Source organism: Protomyctophum bolini (genome assembly GCF_963924005.1).
Source record: "Protomyctophum bolini genome assembly, chromosome: 2".
NCBI lineage: Eukaryota > Metazoa > Chordata > Actinopteri > Myctophiformes > Myctophidae > Protomyctophum > Protomyctophum bolini.
Genome location: NC_137863.1, coordinates 20,563,382 through 20,584,421, shown reverse-complemented (window position 1 = coordinate 20,584,421; position 21,040 = coordinate 20,563,382). Strand labels below are relative to the sequence as shown.

The 21,040-nt window shown below is 42.9% G+C and overlaps 2 protein-coding genes across 2 annotated transcripts in view; one reads left to right on the top strand and one right to left on the bottom strand.

Annotated features, from left to right (window-relative positions):
- Positions 1-8,090, top strand: part of rhobtb3 (Rho related BTB domain containing 3) — a gene marked incomplete at its 3' end in the record, with an annotated part of 43,969 nt that extends 35,879 nt beyond the window's left edge. The window contains exons 11-13 of the mRNA XM_080775006.1: positions 202-368; positions 3,147-3,243; positions 7,969-8,090. Of these exons, the coding sequence (XP_080631132.1) occupies positions 202-368; positions 3,147-3,243; positions 7,969-8,090 (386 nt within the window). The remainder of the gene's footprint in view (positions 1-201; positions 369-3,146; positions 3,244-7,968) is intronic.
- Positions 6,911-19,805, bottom strand: glrx (glutaredoxin (thioltransferase)). The gene is made up of 3 exons (XM_080775026.1): positions 19,399-19,805; positions 18,281-18,422; positions 6,911-8,188 (listed from the first exon to the last, which is right to left on the bottom strand). Exons 1-2 carry the CDS (start codon positions 19,603-19,605, stop codon positions 18,309-18,311), a joined length of 321 nt encoding a protein of 106 aa, XP_080631152.1. The 5' UTR covers positions 19,606-19,805; the 3' UTR covers positions 6,911-8,188; positions 18,281-18,308.
- Positions 19,806-21,040: the final 1,235 nt, after the last annotated feature.

Genomic DNA, 21,040 nt, shown 5'->3' with positions numbered 1-21,040 from the left:
GGGCATTCTGCACAATGAGTGCTCTTACTTTTGGCACTTTAAGTACATTTTGAAGCCAATACTTTTGTACCTTTACTCAAGTACATTTTGGAACTCTTCTACTACATTGCAGTATCGATACTTTTACTTAAGCAAAGAACACGAGTACTTTTTCCACCACTGTATACATGTGTGTTTGTGTGTGTGTGTGTGTGTGTCTAGCCAGTGTGCTCCAGGCGATGGCGGTGTTGGTCTGTGCAGAGATGTACCAGGTGAAACGGCTGCAGCACCTGTGCGAGGTGTGCGTGTGCGCGTACCTCCAGAGCATGCCCAGCAGAGAGTTGGCGTCCACCGCCATCAGTGTGGTCCGGCTGCTTCGCAGAGCCAAGGTCAGTAAGAACGGGAGTGCCAGGCAGTGAGTGAGAGCGAGCGAGTGCATGATGAGCGCGAGAGAGAGAGAGAGAGAGGGAGATAATGCCTGATTCATGTTTCTTCAGAACATCTACAGGGTGATGCCCAATTTACAGCCTGGCTAACAAGCCAGACTAATATCACACAACACTGATTCGGTCTGGCTTATTAGCCAGGCTACAATTTACAGTACTTGCCTAAGTTATCTCCTCAACCCTGCTTGAGCAGAGCTACTGTAGTTCCATCTGGCTGGTGCCAGGAAGGTGTTAGAGCAGACACATTGGAAACCACCAGAGATGACTGTGAACAGGAGATAGATGTCACAGGAAGAAAGAAGGGCCAAGCTTTCTGAAGAAGTGTGATCTGTTGAGGTGGGAATGGTCACAGGTTTCTCAATTAGCTGGAACAATTTCCTCCGTGACTATGACAGCAGGCTCCTGCAGGTGACTTCACCCAGGAGTAGGGGGTTTTATAGGCTTTGTGTATAGTTCTGTTCTGAGGTTCTGTAAACGCATTGTGAAAACAATACAGAAATGTGTTGATATTAAAAAAAAAACTAAAGTAAAGGAAGTACTCCAGTATTTTTACCTCATGAAAGAATTGTACTTCTTCAGTCCATACTATGGATTATACATTAAAGGCACTGGAGGTATGGCGGCTGGTAGAAGACGCTGAGGGCTCAACATCTGCATGGATTTCCGTCACCTTTAGCAAGGTTAAACAGACTTTAACCTACATACATAATGCATACAGTAGAATGTACATAAAGCCTAAGGCATACATAAAATAAGGCATATACTATACATAATGCCTGGTTATCACCATCTGGTGTTATTGGACTTGGCAGAGAAAAAACATCAGCTTTGCGCTAAATTGCATGAAATTGATAATGAGAGGTGGTGGTTGTGGCCCTAAATAAGCAACCACATAGACTGCTTATGCCAGTGGCGCCGGCCCTTATTCCTGTAGTAATCGTTTGCTAGAGTGTTTGTTCTAGGTGAGTCCATTTTGGGGTTAAACCCTATATTGACTCACCTATTCAGTAACATGGGGCCTCCCCATCTCTCCAGCTCTTTAGCAAACAGAAAATACATGTTCAGTTTGGAAGAAACCAATTTAAGTAAATTTGGAATTTCTGACTTTTAGGCTTATTTTTATGTTGCAAATTTGATACTTTTACTCAAGTGAAGAATGTGAGTACTTTTTCCACCACTGGTGATATATTTCAGGGGTGGGCAACTCTGACGATGGAGAGGGCCACTACATTTCCACACTTACTCCAGAGGGCTACATTGCATATTACTGTCGTAGTAAAAATGGCCGATCTACAAGCTCAAAATGAGTCACTGCGTCGCAGTTTTGAGCTATTTTCGCTATATTTGAATTGAAATCCTGAATTATTTATCGACATTCTATAATTGGAATCCTGAAAAGTAACATTCTATTTCAATTTCATTTAGTCATAGATAGTAATATTTAGTTATAGTTATGTTCACTTTATGTAAAGTTTCCACACAACACCTGCATGTGGATTAAGGGCTTTTTGTCTGGTCGCAGCCAGAGGGTGAGAGTGTACCGGCACCCCACAGGGCTGTGTACTGAGCCCGCTGCTCTACAGCCTCAGTACCGGCACCCCACAGGGCTGTGTACTGAGCCCGCTGCTCTACAGCCTCAGTACCGGCACCCCACAGGGCTGTGTACTGAGCCCGCTGCTCTACAGCCTCAGTACCGGCACCCCACAGGGCTGTGTACTGAGCCCGCTGCTCTACAGCCTCAACCTTAGTACCGGCTCCCCACAGGGCTGTGTATTGAGCCCGCTGCTCTACAGCCTCAACCTTAGTACCGGCTCCCCACAGGGCTGTGTACTGAGCCCGCTGCTCTACAGCCTCAACCTTAGTACCGGCTCCCCACAGGGCTGTGTACTGAGCCTGCTGCTCTACAGCCTCAGCACCAGTACCGCTCCCCACAGGTCTGTGTACTGAGCCTGCTGCTCTACAGCCTCAGCACCAGTACCGCTCCCCACAGGGCTGTGTACTGAGCCTGCTGCTCTACAGCCTCAGTACCGGCTCCCCACAGGGCTGTGTGCTGAGCCCGCTGCTCTACACCCTCAGTACCGGCACCCCACAGGGCTGTGTACTGAGCCTGCTGCTCTACACCCTCAGTACCGGCTCCCCACAGGGCTGTGTACTGAGCCTGCTGCTCTACAGCCTCAACCTCAGTACCGGCTCCCCACAGGGCTAGGTACTGAGCCTGCTGCTCTACAGCCTCAGCACCAGTACCGCTCCCCACAGGGCTGTGTACTGAGCCGGCTGCTCTACAGCCTCAACCTCAGTACCGCTCCCCACAGGGCTGTGTACTGAGCCCACTGCTCTACAGCCTCAACCTCAGTACCGCTCCCCACAGGGCTGTGTACTGAGCCCACTGCTCTACAGCCTCAACCTCAGTACCGCTCCCCACAGGGCTGTGTACTGAGCCCGCTGCTCTACAGCCTCAACCTCAGTACCGCTCCCCACAGGGCTGTGTACTGAGCCCACTGCTCTACAGCCTCAACGCAGAGCAGCTATATGTATGTCTGGCTGGCTGCTCCACTTCACTGTGTGTAAATCTCTTCACAGTGCCACAACGCATAGCAGCTGTACTGTATGTCTGGCTGCTCCACTTCATTGTGTTTAAATTTCTTCACAGTGCCACAACGCAGAGCAGCTGTATGTCCTTGTCTGGCTGCTCCACTTCATTGTGTGTAAATCTCTTCACAGTGCCACAACGCAGAGCAGCTGTACGTCTGGCTGCTCCACTTCATCGCCAACAACTACCTGATATTTAGTCACAAACCGGACTTCATGGAACTCTCAGGTCAGTGCCGTTCAAACATCCTTTAACAGGTTGAATGACCCATAAGGATTGAACTTAACTGCATCAATAGCTCAATTTAAACTGCTCAGCTCTTATTTCTTTCTCTTTTTTTTTTATTCGTGGGGAAGTCTGCAGATTTCCTTTTGAAATGTATTTAAGTGAGAGTGCCTGCAGGCTCTGCTGCAGTTTAAAAACACATCATTATGAAGTTTGGGAGTGCTGAGCTAGGACTCTCTGTGTGTGTGTGTGTGTGTGTGTGTGTGTGTGTGTGTGTGTGCGCGTGCATGTGTGTGTGTCCGTGTGCGCACGCAAGCACGCCACGCAGACCTCACGGCTAATGAGGTGTCACACGGATTGCCCGCTCATTACCATCTTTATTCTATGAATTATTTGAGAAAAGTTGGTTAAATACGGAATAATGAATGTGTTACGCATAATAAACAGAAAGAATAAGAGAAATGATTGCTAAATGCTGCAATACGAGGACCTGAGACACCCTGTTGGGACCCTGCTGTGTTTTGCACTGCGTTTCAGTCATCATAGACTAAGGACCTGAGACTGTGTCACCCTGTTGGGACCTTGCTGTGTTTTGCACTGTGTTTCCGTCATCATAGACTAAGAAAGACGTGATATATTATGAATACTCTCACTGATTAGTAACCCATTTTGGGGCGGGAACCCCTCTTGGTGTTTTAAGTCATTAGGTTATACTTCAGCTATTGAAAAATAGCAGATCTACAAGCTCGTAGCGCGGCACTCGTGCCACGCTATGAGCTTGTAGGTCTGCAGTTTTTGAAAAATCACACCCGTGTGAACTGAGTGGTGCAATATTCCTTCAGAGTGAACGTTTTAACTAAATTCTTTGCTTCTGGGGGGTCCCTGGAACAACATATTTGTTTTGGATGTTTGAATGTTTCATGTTAAATTGGTTGTTCAGCAATTTCTATGATTTAGAAAGTTTTATAGAGAAGGCATGGCAGTTACACTGGAGAACGATGTATCCATCCATAACCAACTGTCTATGTATTTTGTTTATGGTATCATTGTGTATGTAAAATGTTGTGAGTGTCTTGAAAGCCTGTGCGGGCTGGGCATCTTATGATGTAGGACACTTTAAAAACTCTATCTCTATCTATCTATCTATCTGTCTATCTGTAGTGGCGTAGAAGTAAAAAGTATTGAAAATTGTTAATATTCAAGTAAAGTAAAAGTACCACAAAATTCTTCCTAAGTACAGTACTTAATAAAATAAATGAGCTACTTTCCACAAGTGCAACGGCAGCCTTCCAGGTGTCCTGATGGATTTTGAATGGCCATCAAGGTTTATAATCGTTCATAAAATCACACTGAAAGTGACCCAAACGATATCGCCCACGGCTATTGGTGTCGTTATTATAGTCGTGGTTTGGGACGCTGCCTGCCATTCGTAGGAGTTAGAACGATTTTCTTTTAAACGACATATTTATGGTCATCGTTATCGTCGTGCTCGCAGTGAATGGCCCTTTTGCTGTACACCTCAACACTCCACTTCATAATACAGTATTATAACGTACACCTCAACACTCCATAATACAGTATTATAACGTACACCTCAACACTCCACTTCATAATACAGTATTATAACGTACACCTCAACACTCCATAATACAGTATTATAACGTACACCTCAACACTCCACTTCATAATACAGTATTATAACGTACACCTCAACACTCCATAATACAGTATTATAACGTACACCTCAACACTCCACTTCATAATACAGTATTATAACGTACACCTCAACACTCCATAATACAGTATTATAACGTACACCTCAACACTCCACTTCATAATACAGTATTATAACGTACACCTCAACACTCCATAATACAGTATTATAACGTACACCTCAACACTCCACTTCATAATACAGTATTATAACGTACAACTCAACACTTCATAATACAGTATTATAACGTACACCTCAACACTCCACTTCATAATACAGTATTATAACGTACACCTCAACACTTCATAATACAGTATTATAACGTACACCTCAACACTCCACTTCATAATACAGTATTATAACGTACAACTCAACACTTCATAATACAGTATTATAACGTACACCTCAACACTCCACTTCATAATACAGTATTATAACGTACACCTCAACACTCCACTTCATAATACAGTATTATAACGTACACCTCAACACTCCACTTCATAATACAGTATTATAACGTACACCTCAACACTCCATAATACAGTATTATAACGTACACCTCAACACTCCACTTCATAATACAGTATTATAACGTACACCTCAACACTCCACTTCATAATACAGTATTATAACGTACACCTCAACACTCCATAATACAGTATTATAACGTACACCTCAACACTCCACTTCATAATACAGTATTATAACGTACACCTCAACACTCCATAATACAGTATTATAACGTACACCTCAACACTCCACTTCATAATACAGTATTATAACGTACACCTCAACACTTCATAATACAGTATTATAACGTACACCTCAACACTCCACTTCATAATACAGTATTATAACGTACAACTCAACACTTCATAATACAGTATTATAACGTACACCTCAACACTCCACTTCATAATACAGTATTATAACGTACACCTCAACACTCCACTTCATAATACAGTATTATAACGTACACCTCAACACTTCATAATACAGTATTATAACGTACACCTCAACACTCCACTTCATAATACAGTATTATAACGTACAACTCAACACTTCATAATACAGTATTATAACGTACACCTCAACACTCCACTTCATAATACAGTATTAACCCATAACCCATTTAGACCCGAGACCAGATTCTACAAAATGTCTTCTAAATCATGAATGTTTCTATATCATACGTTCTCATACTATGTGTGAGTTCGTAAATGCGCACTGGGAACGCACTCGCCTATTAGTTTGTATTGGCAGTGCGCTCAGTGTGCCTATATCCAAACGTACCCTATTTCATGTCAGAATTATCTGTATTTGGCTGACGACCCCCATCAGAAAATGTGTTGTTCCGGGTAGTCCCTGGAACAACAAATATTTGCTTTAAAAAAGGTTTGCTGTGAAAGAAATATAAATGTAAAGATTTGCAACACATTTTCACGATAAAAAAAGAGGAAGATCTACAAGCTCATAGCGGGGCACTCGTGGGGGTGGAACATACAAATTTTAAAGATGGAAAATGGACATACAGAGTTTATGCCCAACCACAACACACACACACACACACACACACACACACACACACACACACACACACACACACACACACACACACACACACACACAGGTCTCTCCAGCATGGGACTCGAGCTGCTTCCTTGTAAATGTATGTTTGAAGAGTCTTAGCTGCACACTGACTGGCCTTTTTTCAGCTTTTATAGAGTCTTAGCTGCACAGCACACTGACTGGCCTTATTTCAGCTGTTATAGTCTTAGCTGCACACTGACTGGCCTTATTTCAGCTGTTATAGTCTTAGCTGCACACTGACTGGCCTTATTTCAGCTGTTATAGCCGTAGCGTGCACGTGTAGCGGCCCATGTCAAGATATAGCACATGCACATCGTCAATGACATGAGTAAATAAGACCGAAACAGATTAATAAGCACACAGCTCTGGTTAGCACTGTAGCATTTAGCATGTTTTATTGCCATCATTAATCATTATACAAAGAGACGTGTTTATGTGGTTAAGTGGACGGTTTACTTAAGGGCATAAGTGTAGTAGGGTCTTAACTTAAATAGCCAGCAAAGCACCTCGGGTTCTTCTTCTTAAGGCTAACGTTTGGCTTCGGGCCAAAAAACATCTAAATGACATCTGTCATGCGTCTGCGCCGTTTTGTTGCACAACAGTACGACAGAAATAAATCAGCCTTTAAGCGTAATAAAAGTAACATTAAGTAATTCACCTTGCTGAAAAAGTTAAAATAGTCGGTGTTAATTTAACTCTGTTTTCCATTTGTAGACACTCAAGAGTTAAATTAAGACCGGGGATTTTCTCCAATATTAACGGATTGTTTGTGTTCGTGGACGGGTCGGGTCGTGAATGTAAAGCAGTTCCACCGACTCAATCAATCCATCTGACATTGGTGGGTCGATGAGAGCCGGCTCACACTGGCATAGCTTAGCCACCCTAACGACGTGACATAGCATTAATCATCCATTTGTAATTATGAAAGGTTAGGGTAAGTGATAGTTTTGGTTAAAGCTAAAGGTTATTTTGTGACAAAGTTTAAGCTCTATATTCTGTGATAATGATCATTGCTCTACTGTAGAGTAGAGGGGGTCTCCTCGTCTCCAGCTCCTTAGTAAACGGATACATTTTTCAGGTGGGTTGACAATTTCAGCCAATCAATCAGGAGAGAGTACCCGTTCATCAGCTTTGAATTTCAATAGTGTTCCAGTTAAAAGGTTTGCCTGTTTGTTTATCCTGTAGGAATTCTCTCTTCCTGATTGGATAAAACTTGTATCCCAACCCGAAACATGCATCTATTCCATCCGTTTACTAAATCACTTCAGAGATAGGAAGCCTCCTGTTACTGAACAAACACACTGCATAGCAATGTTTAGAATATAGTGAATGGTTAACACGTACTTTAACGTGAAAACATCACTTACCCTTACCTTTTAATCATCCGTGTGTGTGCATGCGTGTGTGTGTGTGCGTTTGTGCAGAGGAGGAGCGTGAGCAGGTGGAGAGGCTTCGCTGGCCATCCAGGGGCTACCTGCAGGAGCTCAGCGACTACCAGCAGCGCCGGCGCAAGCTACGCAACAAGTCCCGCTGCATGGTCATGTGACAAAGCCCGGATGCCACGCCCTGCAGAGGAGGAGGAGGACAGCGGGGGGAGGAGGATGGGGAGGGGGGAGGATGGCACAGAGCGCCGGCGGGGAGGGGCTGCACCATGATGACGGGAGGAGGAGGAGGAGGAGGAAGGGGGAGGAGACAGGAGAAAGCCATGTTACAGACTGCCGTGTGAGCAGGGTGCGGACTCCCCCCCCCCCCCCCCCCCCCGACATGGAAGCCATGACCTGTGGAACTCTCGAGGATTATAGGCCGATTCCTACTCCGTCGCGTGATGTTGTAGTCGCGCAACGGAAACGGGCGACCTTGTCGGTCGGCTTATTTTTTCTCCGCGCGACGTCACTAGTGCACCGGAGTGTGAATCAGGCAATAATGTTGAAGCTCTGTGTCTTTAAGCTTCCAGGGATGCATGGCAGGAAGCAAAGGGTGAAACCCCCTCTCAATGGAAAACATACAAAAACTAGCTGGATACCGGGGCGGTGGCGACTTCAACCGGAGAGGATTTATGTTTCTAACTGTAGACGCAAAAACGATGATTACAGATCGACAACACTGTTCATACAACATGGAGGATTAATCAAATATTAAAAGTATATTATATACTGAATTATATTCTTCAAAACTGACTCACACTTCAATAATGCAATGATGACACCGACCCAAACCGAACCAGAAGAGTTGTATCAAACTGAATGAAAACGGTCAAGTCAAGAGGACATCTGTGCATCTTACTGTTGGACGCATAACTGCAGCATCAGACCATTGCATAACACGTCCCATTACGCTGTACTGTTACAAAGGTGTTCATTTGACTCTGTTAATGGTCCAGTAAGGGTCCGTTTTACACTTGAGCGTTAAATTAACACGCAAGATATGTTACAGTGTAGTTCTAAAAGACATGACATTTCTTAAACTGAACTAACACTATAGTTTGAGCCTTTAACTTTTACTGGGGCTCAATCTGCATTGGAGTGGTAATTATTTACCTGCATACTGTACATACAGTAGCATTCAAGGCTCATCTAACTGGTTGACGCTACTGGGAGCACAGTAAAGCTCATTTTCATTATGCAATATGACAAAGTCAATGTAGTGTATGATCAGGATCAGCTGTGTTGCGTAAATTAGATAATTTCAGATCTATAATCCTAAATAAATAATGTCTATGGGGGTCATGATTGATTTATGACCGTGTGAAAATGTCTGTTTCGGACCAGTCCGTCTCAATTTAATTTAATTCTGGGAAGTAGCTTTTGATTAAATTCTTCGGTTAACACATTATATTGAAATAAAAAGAATGGTGTGCTTCATATATTGAAGCTACAGGGGCAATTATGATTTTACATTTTGCTTAAGCTATAGTCTGTAAGTTCAACTTCAAGTCTTACATTTTATTTGACCACAGCCCTCATCACCAGTTTGCAAAAATAAAAGCCTTCAGAAGCTCACACATGCCATTTAAGATCTAATTTATACCATGAGCAACAGCTGGTCAATTTAAAACCGCAACACCTCTGGTTTGTTTCTCTCTTGTTTTCTTTCTTTTTTATCATAAGATGTATGATTTAATGGTGCATTGACTATTTTTGTAAAGTGTCCTGTACATAAATGTGGTACCGGTATTTTCATGTTTGGACATAGTGGCCACTGGGCAACACTTTGTTTTACTGTCGTCTATTTCACTGCTATTTACACAGAAATCATCTTTTGAGACGTAATATTTGACATTAATATTTCAATCACTGTGCTTTTTTTGAGATGTCATGACGTGTCATTGGGTGACTTTGACTTATGCCTGGGCAACACGTTTTGAGAGATTTACTCAACACCAAATTTAATGTCTTGAGAATTTATACGGTTATTTTTGTATGAACATGTGTTTACATTAATGTTTTACGGTACTTTAGGGTGTGTACAGTATTATAATAAGAGGTGTGGTCAGAGGCCCACACTGATTTAGGAGAGGATCAAGTGGTGCATAATATTTTGTTAATGGCGGGGTGTAAACCTTGTATGTCCAAAACCGTTCCCTTTATTACGTTATTATTTTAACGACTTAAACCCTGTATGGTTGACTGGAGTCCCTCAGGGCTCTATGCTAGTGTATTTTCTGTTATTGTTTCAGCTTTCACTGAAAATAGATCTGCCATTTTCGGCAAAGGTTTTCACCAGAATACAGACAGGCTTTAGGTTTAAGCGTTTAAAAACATAATGAAATTTGATCTACAAGCTCTCTTGTGAGCTTGTAGATCAACTATTTCCACTATATTCATTTTTGAAACTATTAACTACTACTACTAATAATAAAAACTTTTTTTTTAAATGGAAATATGGGGATACAAGGTTTCTGACCGACTGCAACGATTTAGTTTTACACCTTAGTGAAAATGGTGTGCTGCTGTACCACAATAATCTACATTATCTTGTCAAATATTAAATCTTGAACTTGATGTGTTTGCCCCCCAGTCAAGCTTCATGTTACACTCGTACAGCATCGTCATACCAGACTGGAAATAGAAGATCTACAAGATCGGCTATTTTCGGGACATGACAACTTAGTATGGCGAAGCATAAGATCTGGTCATCCCAGCTTAGTAAGATGTTCAAAGTAAAAAATATTTAGGACGACCGTCGAGCCGATTTTACTCTATGGCTCCGAGACATGGAACACTTTCAAAGAAATTAGAGAAACGGTTGGATGGCACTTACACCCGCCTTCTAATGGGGCTTCTAACATCTCTCTTGGAAGAGCCACCCATCAACTAATCTTATATACGGCAACCTTCCCCGTGTTTCTTCACTGGTCCGATCCAGAAGAACACAGTTTGCCGGCCACTGCTACAGAGCTGACAATGAGGTTATATCTTCCCTTCTTCTCTGGAATCCTGCCTCAAAGCAGACCAGAGATAGAAAACTGTCGTTCCCTGATGTCATCATCGCTAGGGACACATGCATCAGTAAGCAGGAACTATGGGGATGGCAATGAAGGACTAGAAAGTCTGGCGTGACATTGTGAAATCCATGATCTCGACTGCGGTCGAAAAATGATTATGGCGAAGCATAGTTAGTCAGGTTCTCAACCTTTGTCCGGATCAGGGCCCACTTGAAAATCTTAAGAGCGTATGCGGCCCACCCATCTGACCACTTGGCCCACCCATCTGACCACTTGGCAGCATGCCAGCTGATTAGCCGCCTCCATTTTCAGAGCACATTAAATGTAATGATCAAACAAACAAATTGTGTTCGGGCTTGGATCAATGGAAGCAACAACAGTATCACAATAAAAGCTGACAAGGTGTTAAAAGTCGTACTGCAATGGATTTTTCAGTCTGAAACCGAAGCCTGTATGTTTCTGAACCAATCAGAGCGTATGTACAGTATGTCATTTCGCAGCACGTTTTCGTTCACAGGAAGCTTTTTAGGGACCTTTGATATAAAAGTACTAAACAAATGCAACACATTTTCCACTATTTTGGCATCTATTGTTAGGCTCTAAAAACGTGTGAAAAACATATTTTTCATTTCACTAGACCTTTAAAGGAAAACTACCATGACATTTTTCTAACGTTTTCTTTCATATGAATGCTATATTATGATTCAAATCTTGTGTGTTTTGCCAATTATTTGGGAGGCCCACTTGCAATATCTTCACGGCCCACAGGTTGAGAACCACTGGTGTATTAACTAGCATTTCATTGTCAAAGTATTTGTATACTATGTGCAGTGACAATAAATTGAATCAAAAAAAAAAATCACTATTCTGCCGTTATGGACTAATCATAGGACCGTGTGTGCAAAAGCAGGGTAAAATGTAAATATTATATATATTGATCCTATACAAAGCAAACGGGTAAATAACTGACACAGGACCATTGAAACAAAGTGTTGCCCAGGCCAGACCTGCATCCACACAACATGCTGTGTTTGAGGACATTGAGGTGACTCCGTGTGGGGACAGTGAAACAGCTCCACAAGAGCCCACTGGGCCAGTAGTGACATTATTACTGTACAAACTGTGGGTACCGTAGTTTATTAATAAGACCGCCGGCCCCTCAATAAAGAGATGTTTTAGAAAGAATTCTCTGACTTACTTTAGTACTCAACGGTTGTCTGACTCTGCACTCACTGTGCGCATGCGTGTGTGTACGTGTATCACTATATTTGTGAAGGGGAAACCTGCAGACTTTCAGAAATGGACATTGTGACGAGTGAGGAGGATGGTTAAAACAGTTTTTCTTTCTTTTTTTCTGAAATTTCAACGTCCTCACAAGTATAGTAATACAAGTGTGTGTGTGTGTGTGTGTGTGTGTGTGTGTGTGCGTGCATGTTTTAATCTGTGGTTTTTCTATCTCTGTGACAGCCATACCGCATAAATGTATTCCTGTCTTTTTTCCACTATGCTCAGCATCCCAACAGACACTTAATTTCCTACTTTATTAATTAATGCGTTGACGAGGAGGGCTTACAGTTAACTTATTTATGCAGTACTCCACCACTTGCCTTGGTGTCCTCTGTCTGAGAGCCAACCATTCCCCCGTTCCCCTAGTCTGCTTTTCAACTCCTCCGCCCCGATTCATACTTGGGTTGTGTACGGAAAACAGACAACCTACAAGCTCACCAGTGTTGTTTTTTTTTTAATATATATATTTTTTATCCCACGATTTTGTAACCCATTTTTCACCCCTGTGCCAATCATCTACTGTGATCCTGGACTCTACACACCCTCCGCCAACCTGGGGAGAGCAACGGACTTAACTCATGCTTCCTTCACGCCTGAGTGTCCAAGTTGCTCCTTTACACCCGACAGGGGGGAGTTTCCCTGGTTGGACATGGCACGTGGAAGGAACACGTTATTCCAACCAGTTCCTTTCCCCTCCATCAGGCGCCCCGGCTGGCCAGGGGGAGGCAGTTTAGAGACCAGGATTACTGCATGTTTTTGTGAGGGTACCTACCCTAGGGGACACGGGGAGAACATGCAAACTCCACACAGAAAGGCCCTTTCGCCAACCCCGCCTTCGGGTATGGGCACTGATGACGCGGAGGAGGAAACACCCCGCCAGCACCCACAGTGCCCAGAGCGGGAATCGAACCCAGGCCCTTCTAGCTGTGAGGCGACAGCACTACCAACTGTGCCACCGTGCCCCTCACCAGTGTTGTTTTTTACAGCAAATTTAGATTTTAGTTTTATAGTCATAGTCTTTTGAATAATTCTCATTTCGTTTTAGTCACATTATAGACACCCGGAATGTTTTAGTGTTGGTCTAGTTTTAGTCGACTAAAATGTATTTTGGCAGGCCTTGATGCCGTCGTAATGGCCGATTTTACACTTGCTGAAAATAGCCAATCTACAAGCTCACAACGTGTCACGATGCGTTGTGAGCTTGTAGATCGGCTATTTTCAGCATGCAACCAAGTGCAAAATGACTTGTGTCTTTTACTCATACCGGATATCTCCACTCGTCCCGTTATCAACATTCTAGTCTAGTTTTCATTTGTTGACAAAATTAACAGTATATTTAGACATAGTTTTAGTCATCATGGCTTAGTTTTCATGTAGTTTTTGTCAGTGAAAAGAAATGTAGTCGGCGTCATAGTATTAGTCACCGCTACATGCTCACGACGCGCCAGCTGCTCTGCTGCATTTGGCGTGTCCCGTCGCCGTGCGACAGAGCATAAATCAGGAGTTGACCAGACTCTCTCTGCTTTACAACAGCATTTCCCTAATTAGTACCGTACGGGCTCTCTCTGCTTTGCCTTATGCCACTCTGGTGGGCCGTTTAACATTGCTGACAGCAGGTCACCGTTTGTGCTTTGGTAGTAGTGGCACTTTGTTTGCTGTGTCTAACCATCTGGTACTTAACGTACAGTACATACTTTTTTTCTTTGTTCAGTAGTTACATTTTCAATACCTTTACTTCTACCTCACTATATATCAGAGAGAAATATTGTACTTTTACTCCACTGCAATTACTGCTGACCAGGGGGAGGAGTATACAGACCAGGATTACTGGTATCCTAGGAGACGGTGAGAACATGCATCATATATTTTGATTCTGATTTAATCAAGTACATTTTAATACGGGACTTCTATTTGTAACAGAGTACCAACAGAGTACCGGTATATACATTGGAGTATTTATATTTTTACTTGGCACAGGCAGACTCTTCACATACTAGAGCATGTCTGAAATAAACATTAGAGCGGAAATGTAAATATGAAATACCGGTAAATGCTTAAACATGTAGCTAGGTGTAATGTTATAGAGTCCACAGGTGTGAACCTTTCAAGCTTGTTTTCTCAACTCATTGTTTTGTGCAAGACATTACTCTATAAGCCACATCTCCAAAACTGGTGAGTCAAACTGAACAACCAATGTCAATTTGAAGCTATGATTCCCTGCTTTCATATGACATGAAAAAACGAAAATTCAAAAAAAATAATCCAATGGCAGTCCCTCAGTCAAATTTGGCCAGGCTAGGGCGAGGGGATATTCATGTTAAATGATCAAAGTTACTACATTTTGTTATTTATTTTCCCCTCAACAACTTTGTATGCACACAAAAGACTGTGGGATAGGCACTGTGTAAAACAAGAGCAAATACAATTTCTTATTAAACGATGTATCCCAATTGCCTTTAAATAATACCCGTATTCGTGTCTTCTTTGCTGGCGTAACGGCCGCAAAGAAGATGGTTGCTTCGCACTGGAAACCACCTCATACATTGATGTTTCGCCAATGGGCTTTGACCTTTTTAGATATCATCTATATGGAATTGTCAACAGCAAGATTGCACGGAGCGAAAGAAGTAAACATTGATATTTGGTCTGATATTGCAGATATGGTTAAGGACATGATTTAGTCATTATTATTATTTATTTATTTTTCCCTATTGCACAGTGGTAGGAGTCCTGACATTTTGTGACATCTTTGGTCCCGGGGGGAGGGGTGGGTGGGATTGTCTGTTTGTTTTTGTGTTCCTTTCTTTTGCTGTTATGTGTTTTCATATGTTTTGTTTTCTTTATTTTATTTCATACATGATGTTAACATGTTTTATTGTGATTTTTTGTCTTAAATAAAAAACAATTGATAACAAAAAAAGAGCAAATACAATTGGCAAAACGATTTCCACCCCTCAAAAACAGAACACTCTTCTTGCACACATCACCATTTGATTGGTGGAATTTTCCAATGAGATATATTGCCAAATTGCTGACATTTTGCTAGCTCTGACGTTACATTCTCCACTAGCATTGTGCATGTTGTTTGCCTGTGTCGTATAAACCACATTATGTAATTAATATGTGATATTGGATCGGTGCATACTGTACACTCATGAATTCCCAGATACAGTAACCCGATCCAGCATTTTATGCTGTATCCGAGTCATTTCCGACGCTGGTATCGGTATCAAAACGACTCTAATTATGAACAAATTGACCCACATAACGTCTGAACTATTCATTGTACAACGATAACATTGCATTTTTGGGACACTAAGGTCGCATTCTCACCAGAGAGCTTTGCTGCGATTAAAACGAATCCTGCTGCGCATTTTCAGAAAGTGCGCTTCGTTTGGCAGGTGTGAAGGCTCTTTCGAATCCTAATGCGCAACAAAGAACCGCATTTTACTCCGAGCAAAAACGGGGGTTTCGCTTCGCTTCCAATCGCGCTTGACTACGATTCGGTGCAGGTGTGAATGCAATCCGCAGCAAATACAGGAAATGAAGCAAACATACGTCAGGCGGGTGAGGAGCTGAACACAGTTGGAGACGGAGAAGGCATATTTTACGCAGCGCAAAGATGTCCCGTTACCGTGGATAGACGTGGTCGAATGAGGAGAGTGGAGACTGAAGCCCTGATCGAAATGAGGACGAGTACATTAATCAATTGCTTAAGAAAACACAAACACTGCAGTGCAGTGTAATAGTATTATAGCCTACAGAATATTCTGTCTGTCTGTGCGTGCCGTAAACATGGAGTGCTGTCACTGTGTGGGGACTAGTGGGGAGTAGGAACTTTCATCTCGATAAACTTGTAAACATTTTGCGCTGCTGTCTGTTATATCAGTGCGCTCAGCGCTGTGCCTCCATGCCCAAAAGAACAGTGCGTGCGTGGCTGCGTGCTTATAGTGAGAGAGCGAGAGAGGGGGGGGGGCAGTCCCAGACCGTCGGCACGACACATAATGCACGTTATGAGTATAATTATCACCATAGATTTATCATTTCACTGTGTAGGCTAGTTTATGAATGTAACACATTGATAAAGGTCCCCCCTGCTGCGTTTCCAATTGCTGCGGATCATGACAGTGTGAAGGCAAACCGTAGCCAATTAAATATGCAAGAATCCCATTTCTCCTCCCATACGCATTCGAGTCTACCGAAGTATTAGGTGAGAATGCGACCTAAGGTCATCTGATAATGAGCCATGTGGCTCAACAATGCACACCTGTTGTTCTAAATCTCTGGTGATGAGGCGAGGGCTGGATACTGTGATCTAGGGCTGGGCGATAGGACTTCAAAATCACTATTGTATAATTTCAAACTTTTGCCTCAGTTTTTTTTTAATCACATGCAACCCATTTTTTCACCCAGTGTCAATTATCTAACACTTCCTCTGCCAACCTGGGGAGAGCAACAGACTGACCTCATGCTTCCTTTTATGCATGAGGAGTCCAAGCTGCTTCTTTTCACCTGACAGGGGGGAGTTTGGCCAGGGGGAGGCAGTATAGAGACCAGGATTACTGCATGTTTATTGTGAGGGTACCACTACCTACCCTAGGCGACACGGGGAGAACATGCAAACTCCACACAGAAAGGCCCTTTCGCCAACCCCACCTAGGGTATGAGCACTGATGACGCGGAGGAGCGATCACGCCCCCAGCACCCACAGCGTCCCCAGTGGGAATCGAACCCAGGACCTTCTAGCTGTGAGACGACTGGTTTTGTTTTTTTTGTGAAATAGCAGATCTACAAGCTGACAATGCGTTGCAATGTGCTGCGTTATCAGTTTGTAGATCTGCTATTTTCTACAAATGTTTTTAATGATAGCTATTCTATTATACTTTGTAGGGTTACACGGTTAATCAGAATAACCCTAACCCTCAGAAAAGTGTGTGTGTGTGTGTGTGTGTATACAAAATGACCAGATACAGTAGGTTGGCTCTAGACTGGATCAGAGACTAGGTGGGATCTAGACCAGATCACAGCCCAGAGTGAAACGCAATGTTACATAAGAGCAAATTCATTCATTGACATACTTTCCTGTTGTTCTGGGTCTCTGCTATGCTACGTTTGCAAGAACCTTGCCTTGCCCGGGATTTGAACTCGGAAGGTTGGAAAGAAGACAGTGAGTGAGTGCAGCCCTCGAGTCTTCTCAGGTCTGCCACCTAAAGCCTGCCACTCTGAGTCTGACCAACCTTCAAACCAAAAGAACAGTGTGTGTGTGTGTGTGTGTGTGTGTGTGTGTGTGTGTGTGTGTGTGTGTGTGTGTGTGTGTGTGTGTGTGTGTGTGTGTGTGTGTGTGTGTGTGTGTGTGTGTGTGTGTGTGTGTGTGTGAGATAGGGGGATAGGCAACATGTGTGGCTCTGTACTCACACAAATATCCAATCTACAAGCTTGCAGATCTGCAATTTGGGGCTAATGTTCCCCCAAGATTATGGATGATAATATAAAGTAGTACTTCTCCATAGTGTACACGCCCGGTGTCTCTTGCCGAGAACTCATCTTCTAGCTGACAACGTGTACACTGTCAGCTTGAAGAAGAGTTCTCGTCAGCATGCGACGGTTGGGCAGCATCACAGTCATAGAGTAAGACAGAGTTACGAAAACTCTGTTCACTTCATGGGGCCAGTCTCTATTGAGAATGGGGACAACAAATAGGTCCTGGACCGGAAGTAGGCAGAAATGTTTGTTTTGTAGTAATCGTACAACATAAACATTACAGAGACTTTAGTTGTCACTGTACAATACTTTAAAACGGTTGGCATGTTGCACACATGCCTAAAATTGCTCTTATTTGCGCCGTCCTCGTTGATAACAATGTATTTTAAACTCCAGCTTGTCCCCATTTCAGGCTGCATGAACAGTGCTCGGTTTCTGCCCCTTCAATATCGTAACTGTTCTATTAGATGGCTCTGGGCTAGCATGGGACGCGATGGGGTATAATAAATCGGTCATTTGTGTACCTGTGAGCCATGTGGTGGAGGTGGTCACTCACTGCAGCGCTCCGATGGACTGCAGCATTCCCTGTAGCTTCCCACTGTCATCCAGCTCTGCTACGTCGCTGCCGCCTCCAATACACTCCTCCCCAATGAACACCCTGGGCACCTGCAACACCACAGCAGTATGGACATTAGCCTGGGAAGCATTCTTTTTCGCGGGTTTATGATCCGGTCGGGAGCGGATGGTAACTTATGTCATGTTGTAGTCACCCAAAAGTCCCAAAACACGTTTCTTCAAATACTTCTTGGAATCGTTTTTTTAATTGTTTGGTAGCCCTATTCCAACTCGTAGCGACTGGCGAGACTAAAAACAAACAGGGGATACCAAACCTTTCCTCTGAGGAACTTGAGGAAGTATAAAGTAAATGTAAACTCATTTTGATGCTATAGGCCTCATTTTCAATAATCAAATAAATCAATTAAATTAATCAATTCCAGTCAGTAACCAGCAACACAGACTAGAGATAACACTACCTTATTCTGTACAAGAGGATCATAAATTATTCACTTATAATTGCTGCCAAAAAAGGTTCATTCAAGGACAGGCACCAATGTGTTGTTGAAGTGTGCATATGTGCAATTTATATCAATCAGTGATGAGACAGTTGGCTAAATGACAGATCGATCTGTTACACTCTGAAAGTGAAAGTATATAAAGCCGGTCTTCAGGCAGCACAGCTACAGTAAGTAAACTTACTGTACTATTAGCGTCGCTGTCAGGCAGAAAATCATCTATCTATTAATACATTAATTATCTAAACGTTTAATTTGATGTTTTTTATGAATGCCCTGCCTCATCATCAACATCATACAAGTGTCACACAAAGGCCGTGGGGGAAATAGCCGTTCTACAAGCTGACAACATGTGATGATGAGACGAGATGTGAGCTTGTAGATCGATCGGCTATTATTTTCACTATTTCATCATTCATTTTTTTTAGCAATACAGTTTTTTGGACATGCAAGTTTTCCAACCGAAAACAACAACAACAGTGTGTCACTGTCAGACACTGTGAGGCTGTCTGTGTCAGACAGGCACTCAGACTGTGTGTGTGTGTGTGTGTGTGTGTGCGTTCTCTTACCGTCCGGGCTCCAGTGATCTCCATGAAGTAGTCCTGCATGTGTCCCGCGTCCACGCGGCCGCTGATGTCTATGCACTCGTAGTGTCCAGGCTTGAACTTGTACTTGGACAGCACATCTTTGGCCATCACGCAGTAGGAGCACGTTGGCTTCATGAACATCACCACCTTGTCCCCTCGCAGTTTGGTCTCCACAAATTCCTGGGCCATTGTGTTTTAGTTGTTGCTGGTAGTAATATTATGATGAATGGATGGATGATGATCAAACGGGACACGAGGAAGCTGCAGGGTTTGTGTCGAGCTGATTAGTACAATAATAAAGTCGAAGACAAAAGGCTTTGAAATGATGAGTTATTTGTGATAAAAGGGAAGAGAGGAGATTCAATGGCTTCCGCGTAGTGTTTGTTTGTTATTCAATGAAAAGGAGGAGTTATTTTTGGCGAGACCCTCCCCCTTCTTAAAGCAATAGTACGAATTTGGAGGATAATCATTAGCATATTAAAGCCTTTGAGATGCATTTTTTTCCTTCCCAGTAACAGTTTCTTACTTTCTTCTACAAGCATTTTCAAGTCAGGGACATGAATTTGCCCGCGGCGGACCCCAATCTGAAAATATTTTATGCCCTTACAATATTGATGTTTTAGAAATATTCCAAAATAGCTAAATTTACAAGCTTTGATTGATTGATTGATCGATTGATTGATTGATTGAATCAATCTCAGTAGTTTGCAGAATTACAGTACATTTCAAGCACAACTCAATACAAAAACTGTTAACAGTGAGTGGGACGACCCAATAAAGCACTACACTTGTTTACAAGAGGGTCCACCTTGTTCAATTCATCATAACATTTAGAGACGTACAAATATACACTTATATATAGCCAAAGAACAGGAAATCATCATAAAGGAGGTAAAAAGGGAAAAGATAGATCAAACAGATCGCTTATTTAGCCTATTTCCTAATAGTTTCCTAATAGTCAGAAAGCCATGGTGACGCGAGGTTAGAGAGCCTTCAACCACTGATCTGGAGGGCTTTGAGATGGAAATTATTTTCTAACCGCATATATAATATGCTTTCCTTAATTTTCTTCTTGCATAGAAGTGTATATCTGTATGTCTTTAAATGTTCTGATGAATTGAAAATGGAGCGTTAAAGTGCTTTTTCTGGTTCTATCCTCTTTTTTATCCGCATATTTTGTATTGACCTGTAATTTAGTTGAACTGCACCAATTCTACAAACTGTAACAATTACAATTTTCAATCAATCAATCAATCGTGGCACGGTGGTCGGTAGTGCTGTTGACTCACAGCTAGAAGGTCCTGGGTGCGATTCCCGCTGGGGACGCTGTGGGCGCTGGGGGCGTGTTCTCTCCTCCACGTCATCAGTGCCCATACCCGAGGCAGGGTTTGCGAAAGGGCCTTTCTGTGTGGAGTTTGCATGTTCTCCTCGTGTTCCCTAGGGTAGGTACCCTCACAAAAATCATGCTGTAATCCTGGTCTCTAAAACTACCTCCCCCTGGCCAGCCGGGGCGCCTGATAGAGGGTATGCCGGTGAAATTCCCCCCTGTCAGGTGAAAAGAAGCAGCTTGGACTCCTCATGCATATGAGGAAGCATGATGTCAGTCCGCTGCCCCCCCAGGTTG

Coding starts and splice junctions, on each gene's coding strand:
- glrx (XM_080775026.1), bottom strand. CDS start 19,605: ATGGCCCAGGAATTTGTGGAGACCAAACTGCGAGGGGACAAGGTGGTG. Junction 18,423..19,398: donor AGATCACTGGAGCCCGGACG/GTAAGAGAACGC, acceptor GTGGTGTTGCAG/GTGCCCAGGGTGTTCATTGG.